The 13,123-nt window shown below is 39.0% G+C and overlaps 1 protein-coding gene across 1 annotated transcript in view; it reads right to left on the bottom strand.

Moving 5' to 3' along the window:
• Positions 1-13,123, bottom strand: part of CCDC178 (coiled-coil domain containing 178) — a gene marked incomplete at both ends in the record, with an annotated part of 136,739 nt that overhangs the window by 111,897 nt on the left and 11,719 nt on the right. The window contains 4 exons of the mRNA XM_079783442.1: positions 597-733; positions 885-980; positions 5,450-5,603; positions 8,461-8,603. Coding sequence (XP_079639568.1) covers positions 597-733; positions 885-980; positions 5,450-5,603; positions 8,461-8,603 — 530 coding nt within the window. The remainder of the gene's footprint in view (positions 1-596; positions 734-884; positions 981-5,449; positions 5,604-8,460; positions 8,604-13,123) is intronic.

Raw genomic sequence — 13,123 nt, 5'->3', positions numbered from 1 at the left:
TTCTTATTAACATGTTAAATATGAATGTTGAAATACAACAAGGATTAAAAAAAACTTGTAGGTTTCTGAACTAAGAAAAGTAACTTAGTTACAGGGAAGAATTGAGGGTTGAGTGAAGGAGATCATAAACTTCATTAGACATATTTTAACTTTAAAGTATCTTTGAGTATAAGAGGATACATCAAAAGGAGGTGATATGACTACGTGCGAAACACTTTATAAGATAATTTTTTTCACTATTTTGATTTTTCTAAAGGGATTCTGAGTGATTAAAGAGCAATATTTGAAACAGAAACAAACAAAATTTAAGTTTAAGATAAATAACTACTATATAACCCCAAGAACACAAAATGAAGAGGTTTATTATATTTAACACTAGAACCCTGGGCCGATCGGGGCCAGCCGGGCACAGGAGGTTGCTGTGGGAGCGCACTGACGACCAGGGGGAAGCTCCTGCGTTAAGTGTCTGCCTCCTGGTGGTCAGTGCACGTCATAGCGACTGGTGGTTCTGCCATTCGGTCGATTTGCATATTAGCCTTTTATTACATAGGATTAGGTATGTTACATACAAATAAAAACTATATTTTCAGAATTACCTTTGATGAATTGCATCTGCTGTAGTATCAAGATCCATCTCAAGTTTTTTATTTTCTTCTAACAATTTATTATATACCACTGAAAGATCTGAAAAATCTTTTGCGACATCAGAAATCTCATTCTCCCATGCTTTTTTCTTTAAGAAAAGAATAAAAGAATCATTTGTACATGTTTATGTATCTCAAAAATAAATAATATATAAAATAATAAAATTACTTTAGTTGCATACGTTAATGTTTGGAAATAGAGAATGAAAATCTAGAGGGAAGTAGACAAGGTCAACTTACTGCAGTATAAAAACTCTTAAGCATTTCCTCATATTCATTTTCATAACTTTTTTTCCTCCAGACTAGTTGTTCATAAATTCTTTTCAAATCTTCTAGCTAAGAAAAAATGTACACAAAAATAAATGTGGAGCATTATATTATTTTGTAAAATAAGAAATAGATAATATTTTACTTTATGCAGTTATCATAAGTTAATATTGATTAAAATAGTATAAAATATCATAGGCTGTTTTTTATATATTACATATTCAGAATAAAATGTAGAAATCAAGTCTAACAGTGCAAAAATTAATAATTCATCATGATAAAATAAAATGTATTTGGTTATGTTGTAAGAATAGATAAAGATTTCTTCATTTAAGTCATATTTCATCACATCAACAAATTAAAGCAGAAAATAACATGAATAGAGCCAACACTTCACCAAATAGCCATTTGACACTTTCATTATCCAGTTTCCAGAATTTTTAAACTAGAACAAGGAATAACTACCCAAATATAAAGAACCAACAGCAAACATCAAAATAAATCATAAAATGCTTAGTGCATGCCCACCGAACTAACAAATGAGAATGGCTTATCTTCTGTCAACACTATTATTAATCATTTTTTGTGAAAGTTTAGCTAAATGCAATTGGATAATGGAACCAAATGTTACTATTATAATATTGAATGTAAATAGGTAACATGTATACAAATTTAGATTATCTGATTTAATATCTAGGAAAACAGAGATTCTAACCAAAACTATAGCAAATGACTTTTGTAAAATGCCCTTGTATAAATATAAGATAATAGTTCTTATCTATAAGAGAAATAATCTGCTAAAAACATAGTGATACCCAGATGATGTGGCTCAATTGATTGAGTGTCATCCATGGACCAAAGGGTCCAGGGTTCGATTCTGGGTCAGGGCACATGCCTGGGTTGTGGCTGGATCCCCATTCGGGGCATGCAGAAGGCAGCTGATCAATGATTCTCTCTCATCATTGATGTTTGTTTTTCTCTCTCCCTCTCCCTTCCTCTCTATCTAAAAATCAATAAAACATATTTAAAAAAAACATAGTGACAATATTTAAAATTTGGTCAAAAATATAAGATATTTTATAATAAATCCAATACAAAAGGGAAGACTTATGTAAAGCAAACACAAATTTTTATTTAAAAGTTTAAATCAAGACCCACATTTAAAAAAATGGCATGTCATGCAAAGGTCTAATAAAATACAATGTCAGTTAACCCAAAATTAATGTAAAGCATACTAGAAATATTATTTTTCAAACTGCATGAAATGAAATTAGTATAGATGACTAGCCAAGAGGCATATGAAAAATAAAAATTATGTTGGAAACTTGCTACCAGATATTAAAAACATCATACAATACCATTAGAATAAAGCACTACTTATTTTTTGGTATTGTAATGAAGATCAGAGGAAAAAAACTAGAGCCAAAAATAGATCTGAGTTAATATTTTTAAAAGTGGTATTTGAATTCAGTAAGGGAGAAATCATTTACTTTAAATAATGAAACTGAAATAATGTATAATATCTATTTTAAAAAACTAAAGTGGTCTCTTTAGTGCACATCAAACTCACATTATTACAAACTAAATTTCAGATAAATAAAATGTAAATGCAAAACAATGCAAAATATTAAAATAATCAATATGAGTTTGTCTGTATAATCCTGGGCTGAAAGAAAATGTTACCTTACCAAGTAAATAAAAAAGACCTGTTGACATGTTTGACAGCATCAGCAAGACTAAAGGAAAAATAAGACTGTTGAAAAATGTGAACTAAAAGCCCAACATTCTAAGATATAAGTCAAGCGATGGGCATCAATGAAAACGGCAGAGTAAGAACATCTAAAAATTCTCCTCCATAAGGGTAATGAGAAAACTGGCCAAAAAAAATGTCAAAATTAACTTGCTCAGAGCTATGGAGATTAACTAAAGGCTTTCAGCTATCTGAGGTGCACTTACTCAAGAAAACCAGCCTAACCTTACTAAGAAGCATGAGCTCTGTGCTTTGCTTTGGTTTTGTTTTTGTATAGCAAAGGTGGATATTTATTGAAGGACAAGTACAGACTCCCATGTGGGGAGGGGGAAAGTTTCCCCCTTTGTGCTGTTTTAACTTGTTCCAATCCCTCCCTCCTTTGGTCCTTGGTAGCCGTGGGAAATACCACTCCACATTTGTGGAGAACACCAGCATTCAGGTGGCCAGCAGAGGCAGGAGAACAAAACTGGGATGCTCTCAAAGCTTCATTCCATGAGAATTCTCATTGTTTGACCTGTCTGATTTCTTTGAAGACTCCACTTGCAAGGATGTCTGTATCCGACTTATTATAAAGCTCATCCAGTACAAAAAGTCTCTCCAACGCCCTAGCCGGTTTGGCTCAGTGGATAGAGTGTCAGCCTGCAGACTGGAGGGTCCCAGGTTCGATTCTGGGCAAGGGCACATTCGATTCTGGTCAATTACCCTTTTATTATATAGGATTATTATATAGGACTAGAGGCCTAGAGCATGAATTCATACATGGGTGGGGTCAGGCCAGCCTGCCCTGATAGGGGTCGTTTGAGGCTGAGCCAGCAGGGGGGAGGGGCCATGGGTGGTTGGCCGGCCGGCCTCACCCCCTGATAAGAGAGAGCCGATAGAGGGTGGGGACAGCCAGGGGGAGGGGCCGCGGGCAGTTAGCAGGCCAGCCAAGCCCCTGATGGGGCTGGTTGGCAGGCCACAGTGGGCTTCATAGCAATTTGTCCTTGCGGTCGTTCTGGTTGCTGGCTTTTTATATATATACAGACTAGAGGCCCGATGCACGAAGATTCGTGCAAGAATGGGCCTTCTTTCCCCTGGCTGCCAGCACTGCCTGCGCTCCGGCCAGAGCCGCCTTTTCACTTTGGCTGGGAGCCACCTTTCCGCCTTCCCATGCTGCCCAGAGGCCCAGAGCGGCTGGGGTGGGGCAGGATGCTTGCACCACTCGGTGCCTACATATGCAAATTAACCTGCCATCTTTGTTGGGTTAATTTGCATCCTCACTCCTGATTGGCTGGGCGTTGCGAATGTACGGTCAATTTGCACCTTACTCTTTTATTTATGTATATAGATGTCACCCAATAAATTCAATAAAAAAGGAAAAAAGATTAGAACCTCTCTTCACACCCTACCCATAAATGAATTTCATATTGATTATGCTTCACACCTGGCAAGTGAAATATGCATTCCTGAAATTTAAGAGATAGTTTATTATTTACAAACTTGTACATAAAAGATAGAATGACAAAAAACCCAATTTTGATTATTTTGAACATAGCTTCATCTAAGAGCACTCTGTAAATATAAAAAGCAAAATTTCAAAACATTTGCAAAATTATACCACAGGTTATTTTTTTTTACTTTGAGGTAGAAAATAATTTCTTAAGCAAGTTCAGAAAATCACAAAGTTCAAAGAAAATTATTAAAATTTTTACTAAATTAACATTGAAATTTCATTCATCAGAAGTTACAAAGAAATGAAAAAAGAATGGGTGAAAATATTTTTAAATGTGTAACTTTATTTAGTATCCATAATAAACAACAAATTCTTACAAATCAAAAAATAAGCAATCAATCAACATATAGGGGAAAAAGTCATGAGCAGGTTTTACACAGAAAAGGAAATACAAATGACCTCCCAAAAGCCATTAAAATATGCTCAGCTCATTAATAACTATGGATTAATTTTTAAAAATCAGATACAATTAAAGAGAGGTAATAGAAAGTGGCAAAAAAGACATGCAGTTTTGACTCTAGGTAGGAATGCAGATTGGTACCGGAATGTGTATATTATTGCCAGTTAAAGATACTGTATTTCTTTTTACCATTTTATAACTTCCTTTTACAACTACTTCCTTTCACTGTAGTAAATGAGATATGGCAGAAGAGGAAGACAGGGAAGATGAGTCACAAGGGAAGGTCAGGGTGATACCAAACATGACAGGACTGGACCCCCATTCCTGGTTTAAAGTTGAAAGAAACTACCAACAGGGGAAAACAAGCACAGAAGGGGCCACGTGGCTCAGGGGTTGAGCACCGACCTATGAACCAGGAGGTCATGGTTCGAGTCCCCATCTGAGGCACATGCCCAGGTTGCGGCTGGATCCCCAGTAGGTGGTGTGCAGGAGGCAGCCGATCCATGATTCTCTCTCTTCATTGATGTTTCTCTCTCTCTCCCGCTCCCGTCCTCTCTGAAATCAGTAAAAATGTATTTAGAAACACAACGAGCTCAGAGACTGAGCCCCGGCTGACCAGCACCAAGGACACCACAGCACTTGCCTCCTGCCAAAACCGAGTGGGCCTGGAAGCAGGCTGGTCCTGGAGCCTCCGGGAGAAGCGCCGGGCTGGGGCACCTTGGACCCAGGCGTGGAAGCCCTGCAGGAGAGCATCCAGCTGAGCTGTGGCCCGAGACGCTTGGCGATAATGAACAGGTGCTGTTTTAAGCAGCTAAGACTCTGATTATCTGCTATGCGGCTACAGGAAACCAAAACTAAAATCAGTACATTTTGTTTTTTGGAACATGAAGACTCACCATTTTTATTAAAGAAGATAATTCATCTGTGGATGTCTGCGTTTCCTTCAGGGTGACAGACACGGCCACCTCGCTCTTCTCAATGCTTTCGCTCACGTTTTGAATCAAGGAGCTATAGTGATCAAACAGGACGTTAAGCTTGTCCATCTGTTTCCTGAGAGAAAAACACACCGGTGATTTTATCTACATTGAAAGGAAAATTATATTAAAATTAGGGATATTTAAATTGGCTTCTGACTTAATGTAAATCAATGAAATTCATGTATTCTTGAAAGTTCTCCCATCCCCAATCAGCTCCTTAAAAGTACCACCTAGATATCAAAAGTAAACAGCGAGAAATATTTGCCAGTAGTATTTATGTTTCCAATGTAATTGAATTGAGACAAACAGATGATGTATTATAGAATGTATACCTGAAACCTATATAATTTTGTTAACCAATGTCACCCCAATAAATAAAAATAAAACATTTGTAAATTATTTAAAATAAATTACTTGTTTAAGTTGATTTCAGGTGAGAGACCTTTAAGTCATATGTGGGATAGCACAGGGATCGAAAAACAAGAAAAAAAAAAAAAAAAGAGAGAGAAAGGGGAGATGATTGCAAGTGAGGGGGTGGAGGTGGAAGAGGGTACAGGGGGGATAAATGGTGATGGCAAAAAATAAAATAAAGAAAAAATGTTTAAAGAAACAAAAAGAGAAGATGTAAACGTGAAAGGGCAACACAGTCCTTGAGGTGAAACAGGAGCAACTGTCCTTGGTAACAAGAGGCTCATTTGAAAGAGGCCAATGCCAAGGGGTTCTCTCTCCAATGTGACTTCCCACAGAAAAGACCAGCACTACTCCGTGAACCCGTAACACTTTCTCTCCTCCGGGCAGTGGAAAACACATGCCAAATATAAAAGTCTCCTTAGGCAATGTTGTTCTGATTTAATATGCGGGAAAAGTACAGTGAGTAAGTGACCAAGTTATCATCTACAGATAAGCCCAACTTTTTTTAGATATCTGTAATAATAAAAGCGTGATATGCAAATCAACCGAACGGCCGAACACAGGAACGACCGTCTGGAAGACCACGCTGTGACGCCCACTGGCGCAAGGCCAGCCAAGGCAGGTGCGATGCGTTGGTCTGGAGCCCCGCCATCGCCCCATGATCGCCCCGAAGAGGGAGGCCCAGGCCACCAACTGGCAGGCTGCGGCAGATGGGTGGGGCCTCACTCTGCGGGGGTGATCCATCACGGAGCCCCGGCCAGGTAGCCTGGGCCTCCCTCTTTGGGGCAATCGATTGTGGGGCTCCCAGACGGCGAGAGGGCGCAGGCTGGGCTGAGGGAACACCCTCCCTCTGAGTGCACACATTTCGTGCACCGGGCCTCTACTTATAAATAAAATAATAAACTGGGAGGTTTATTTGAAACTCATAAGTGATATGATTATGTGGGAAATACAAGAAAAAAATTTTTAATTATCAAAAATTAAAACTAGTGGTACATTTACACAATGGAATACTATGCAGCTGTAAAATAGAAGGATCTCTTACCCTTTGAGACAGCCTGGAGGGACCTGGAGAGCATTAAGCTAAGCAAAATAAGTGAGTCAGAGAAAGACAAGTATCACATGATGTCACTCATATGTGGAATTTAATAAACAAAATAATCTGATGAACAAAATAGATCCAGAGACATAGAAGCATGAGACAGATGCATGAATTTCAGAGGGAAGTGGGGGAGCGGGGCGGGGGCGGGGGGGGGGGGAGAAGAGATTAACCAAAGAATTCATATGCATATGTGCATGACCCATGGACACAGACTATAGTGAGGTGAAGGCCTGGGGGGATGTAGGCTGGAGGGGGTCAATGGAGAGAAAAATGAGAACTCTGTCATTCTTTCAACAATAAAGATAATTTTTTTTAAAAAAATTACATAATGTTCCCTGACGGAAGTATAACTCAGCTGGAAAACAATAATAACTACAAAATAGAAATTCATCATGGAACATTTTAAAATATATTTCTTAATAACCCATGGGTAAAAGAGGAAATCACAATGAAAATTAGAAAACATATTAGCTAAATGACAATGAAGATATAACAAATGAGATGAATTACTAAAGTTATTTATATATTAAATAATAGGTTATATTTAAGCACATGTTAAAATGGACATAGGACTGAGGAAATATAAAGATCTTAATTAATGGATGTTATCTAGATCACAGGTTTATAAATAAATTTTGTTATTCATTTTGCTTATGCTTATTTAATTCTAGCTGTATATAAATAAGAGCTTCTCTACAACACATGTAGAATTGTGCACCTGAAACCTGTATAATTTTTTTAACCAGAATCACCCCAATAAAATTAAGTAAAAATAAAATAAAACATGAGTTTTTCTATACTAACTCATTGATCAATTTTAATAAAGGAAATTTTCCTATACATAGAACTATAAAAAATTTAAAGACAACAAGTGGAATTAGATGAAATATCATAAAACATAAACATATCAAAAATAAAATAAAAATCACTTAAATTATATATATTTTATTAACCAATGTCACCCCAATAAATATAAATGTAGTCTACATAATTTTTAAATATTATATTTTATTAGAAATCAAATAAATGGAAATTAAGATAACTAGAAGCTATGTTTATAATTAACACAAGGCTATATAATCTGTTTTTAATAATATCCCATGCTGAAAAAAAATGTTAGTCACTTTTGCACGTAGGTAGCAGGGATATCTATACTGCTATATCATATCCACAATATGGCAAGATATATAAAGAGCTTTCAAATGTCACCAAAAAAACAGTGCTTTAGGAACCTGTACACATATGGATTCACACATGTAAAGATACATATTTTAATTTATATAAAAGCTTGATAAGATAGAAAGGGTAATTTAGATTCCTTCATCTTTATATAAATTTTCATACAGGAATATAAATTACATTTTAATTAATATTTTACTTCTAAATTATATAAGTAGGATTTGTGAAAAATTCTTACTTGTAGGCTTGTATGTTTTTTACATCATTTTCAATATCTCTTTCCATTTCTTCTCTATTTTGTGTAATTTTCAATTTCAGTTTTTCACAGTTTCCTATAGTGTCTTGAAGTTCTCCATGAATTTGTCTGTATAGTTCCATTACCTAGAAATAAAAATATATTTTGCTAACATATGCACATAATGGCTAATTAAAAGAATCAGACAAAAGGTCATAAAAAGGACCTTGGACTTAGTTTCTATTTAAATAAAAAGTTCTCATATCGATTTTCTTCCCATACTTACTCTACTGTTGAGCACAGTTTCTGAGATTTCTCTACCCTGAAGGCATAAATACTGAGGATGTACAAAACTACTGAAGAGAGCAACTTAAGCACTCCAGTAAACAGGACCAAAGTAAAACCATTACCTTGTCACCCACACAAAATTGCTACCTTTTACTGTTTTTATTGTTCAAGTACTTCCTTGTAGAAAAATCAGAAAACACAGATAAAAATAAACTAAATAACCTGTAACCTTCTCATTCAGGAATAACATTATTATCTATATACTAGAGGCCTGGTGCATGAAATTCGTGCATGGGGGGTGGGGGTATGTGTGTCCCTGAGCCCAGCCTGCACCCTCTCCAATCTGGGATCCTTCAAGGGATGTCCGACTGCCCATTTAGGCCCGATCCGTGGGATCGGGCCTAAATGGGCAGTCGGACATCCCTCTCACAATCCAGGACTGCTGGCTCCCAACCACTCGCCTGCCTGCCTGCCTGATTGCCCCTAACCGCTTCTGCCTGCCAGCCTGATCACCCCCTAACCATTTACCTGCCAGCCTGATCGACGCCTAAGTGCTCCCCTGCTGGCCTGATTGTGCCTAACTGCCCTCCTTTGCTGGCCTGGTCCCTCACAACTGCCCTCCCCTGCAGGCCTGGTTGCCCCCAACTGTCCTCATCTGCAGGCCTGGTCACCCCCAACTGCCCTCCGCTGCTGACCTGGGTCTCCCCCCCCCAAACTGTCTTCCCCTGCAGGCCTGGTCACCCCCAACTGCCCTCCCCTGCAGGCCTGGGTCCCCCCCCAACTGTCCTCCCCTGCAGGCCTGGTCACACCAAACTACTCTCCCCTGCCATCCCGGTCACCCCTAACTGGCCTCCCCTGCTGGCCATCTTGTGGCGGCCATCTTGTGTCCACATGGGGACAGCCATCTTTGACCACATGGGGGCAGCCATCTTGTGTGTCGGAGTGACGGTAAATTTGCATATTACTCTTTTACTAGACAGGATATATAAAAGGCTAATATGCTAAGGGTCCTTCCCACTGTCTGACCAGTCGCTATGATGCGCACCAGGAGCAGATGGTCAATGCAAGAGCTGCCGTGACGCACACTTGCCATTTATAGAGAAACGGCAGCGCGGACCTGGCCGACAAAGCAACACTCAGCTTCCCCCAAATGGCACACAGGCCCTGCCACCAACCCAGAGGAACAGCCCACCAAATCGCAACCAATGCTGCCGAGACCCCATGGCCAGCCCGGAAATAGTTGCTGTGGGCGCTGAGTAATGACGTCACATTGCAACGCCCGGCTTCCTCTCCCTAGCAACTAGCCTCTTTGGAGTTTCTTCAGCCCAGGAACGTGACTTGCTTTATACCCAGGTGGAAACATTTACACTTTAACCAAATGTCTGTGAAGCGTTTTCCGTGCCTCATCTCATTTGTTCCTCACAGAAGTCCTGGAGTAGGTAGATAGGAGACTCAGTGAAATCCTATTTTCTTTTCATTAGCCAGAAAATGAAGATGTAGAAGGCTTAGAAACTTGACCCAACTGAAAAGAAGTAAGAAATGGTGGACCTTGAAAATAACTTCAGGTTTTCTCACTGTGCAGAATATAGTCAACACTGCTGCAGTTAAATATTTTACCCTTTGTCCTCCCTGCGTGATCTACAATAATAATCTGCTTTGTGTTGACATTTACTGCTGTGTTGCTGACAATTACCTGAAAGAGAAGTTGAGGTGCTTCACTGGGCTGGAAAAAAATTTAGCTAAATCAGAAAGCAGGTCTAATTAAGCAAGTTTATCTATATATATAAAGCTCTCACTGGCACCAATCGCACGCGTGTGTTTCCATCTGTCATTATCGATTGTGAATTGGATCGACACTTCTATTATAAAGAGCAAAGAGCAATATTAAAATATTTCTTCTAATTAATTTCCTTTCAATGTGCACGAATTCGTGCACCAGGCCATTAGTCTTATTATAAGTGTCAAAATATTCCATTTTTATTGTCTTTATTAATTAATAACTTAAACATTCTCCCTTCTCTCTCCATCTCTCTTTTCTCGGTCACACTAAGGAGAAGGGGTGGTTGTCGTGGTAAGAATGCAGAACTAAAGGACTGGAGGTCCTGTTAGAAGTGGGAGGAGGGGTAAGAGAAGGCACTAAGGAGCAAGGAGTCCTTTCCCCAAGTGGTAGGTCAATATGAGGCAGTTGCCTCCTGGAAAAGCAATAAATCTCATTATTTTTTAGACTAGCACAGACAACAGTAACTTCTCCAAGATTTTCCTTTAGGCACAGGGGTGTAGGGGTATATACATATTTTTTTATTCTCATCATAAATAAACTTATTTTCACTTTTTCATTTTAATTTTTTTCCATAGAAAGTTGCAGATAAATGTACAGGGCAGGGGGCTGGGGGATGGAGGTTCCTCCTGCAACCTTCACTCAACTTTCCCCAATGTTAGCATCTTGTGTAACTACAGTAGAACACCAAACCAGAAAATTGGCATTAGTTCAATCCTTAGAGCATCTACACATTTCACCAGTAAAATCATTTCTGATTTTAGTAGTTTGACTTTTCTCATTTTTTTCTTAATCAGTCTAGCTAAAAGTTTGTGAATTTTGTTACCTTTTCAAAAAGCCAACTTTCAATTTCTTTTATCATCTCTATTGTTTTCCTATTATCTACAGTATTTTATCTCCATACTCTAATCTTTATCATTCACTTCCTTCTGCTTTTGGGTTTAGCTTGCCCCTGTCTTCTAGATACTTATGGCATAAAGTTAAAATATTGAGTAAATGTGGATGTTTACAGCTGTTAATTTTTCCTATGGGAACTGCTCTGGCTGCATCCCATAAGTTTGTATATGCTGTGTTTTGTTCTCATTTATATCAGACTATTTTGTAATTTCCCTTGTGATTTCTCTTTTTTTTGGGAAATATTTTAATTCCCACATATTTGTGAATTTTCTAGTTTCCTTCTATCTATCATTGATTTATAGTTTCATTTCATTGTGGTCAGAGAAGATACTTTGCATGAATTCAGTCTTCTTAAATTTATTAAGTAGTGGAAGAAAGATGTCAGAATGTATGACAAAATTTCACAGGTCTAGAAAATTATGAAAAATGGGACTTATGTAATCTTCATAAGTTTATCTATGAGCATTTCTAATTTTGGTCATTAATGATGGTAATTTGATGGGTGATAGAGAAGTCACTGAAGTTGAAGAGGTCAAAGTTATGGTGCTTAGGGCTTCACTGAGTATTATCACTTAAAGTAATTTATCTTCCTACATCCTATATATTAAACGGGTAATATGCAAATTGAACATCACACCCTCACAAGATGGCTGCCTATGACCAGGCCAACAGGGGGTTAGTGAGGGACAACCAAACAACTGAACAGCAGGCTGCGTGAGGCAACCAGGCCGGTGGGGGGGCTGTGAGGGGTGACCAGGCTGACGGGGGGAGCAGTTGGGGGTGACTAAGCCAGTGGGAGGGGCAGTAAGGGGTGACCAGGCCATCGGGGAGGGGGGCAGTTAGGAGCAACCAGGCTGACAGGGAGGGGGCAATTGGGGGCGATCTGGCCAGCAGGGGGTTAGTTAGGGTTGACCAGGCCGGCACACAGAGGCAGTGAAGGGCGATCAGGCCAGTGGGTGGGGAGCAGTTAGGGGTGACCAGGCAGGCAGGCATGTGAGCAATTAGGAGCCAGTAGTCCAGGATTGAGAGAGGGATGTCCAATTGCCAGTTTAGGCCGGATTCCCAGGATTTGGCCTAAACCAGCAGTCGGACATCCCCCAAGGGGTCCTGGATTGGAGAGGGTGCAGGCTGGGCGGAAGGGACCCACCCCCATGCACAAATTTCATGCACTGGTACTCTAGTTTAGGAATAATATCTGATATCCTCTGTTTTTCATAATATTCTTTAAGGATAATTATTTATTTTTCAGGTTATAAATGTTTAATAGAAATTAACATCTCAGGCACAAGAGAGAGAATGCTTTCTGTGTTTGTAATACAGAGGCAAAATAGAAAATCATGATTAATTTAAAACTTAGTTTCTCTGAATACATTACGGTGCATGATTAAAAAAAAAAAAAGACCAACCATAAGTAACACTTTCTTTTCCCTATTCTGCAGCACAACTATTTATCAATTATTTATTTGATTATTTACCCATCATTCAAAAGCATTTTAGGGCTCTTACTATGTGCCAAGTAATGTTAGTTGTGTTTGAGACTATTTGGTGTTATTATAAAACTAGAGACCTGCTGCACGAATTTGTGCATGGGTGGGGTCTGGCCAGCCCACCCTGATCTGGGCCGATTGGGCCAGACCAGCTGGAGGGAGGAGATGTGGGAGGTTGGCTGGCCAGTCCCGCCCCCTGATCAAACTCCTGGTCAAG

This window comes from Cnephaeus nilssonii (assembly GCF_951640355.1).
Source record: "Cnephaeus nilssonii genome assembly, chromosome: 11".
Lineage (NCBI taxonomy): Eukaryota > Metazoa > Chordata > Mammalia > Chiroptera > Vespertilionidae > Cnephaeus > Cnephaeus nilssonii.
This window is presented reverse-complemented; position numbering and strand designations above follow the sequence as displayed.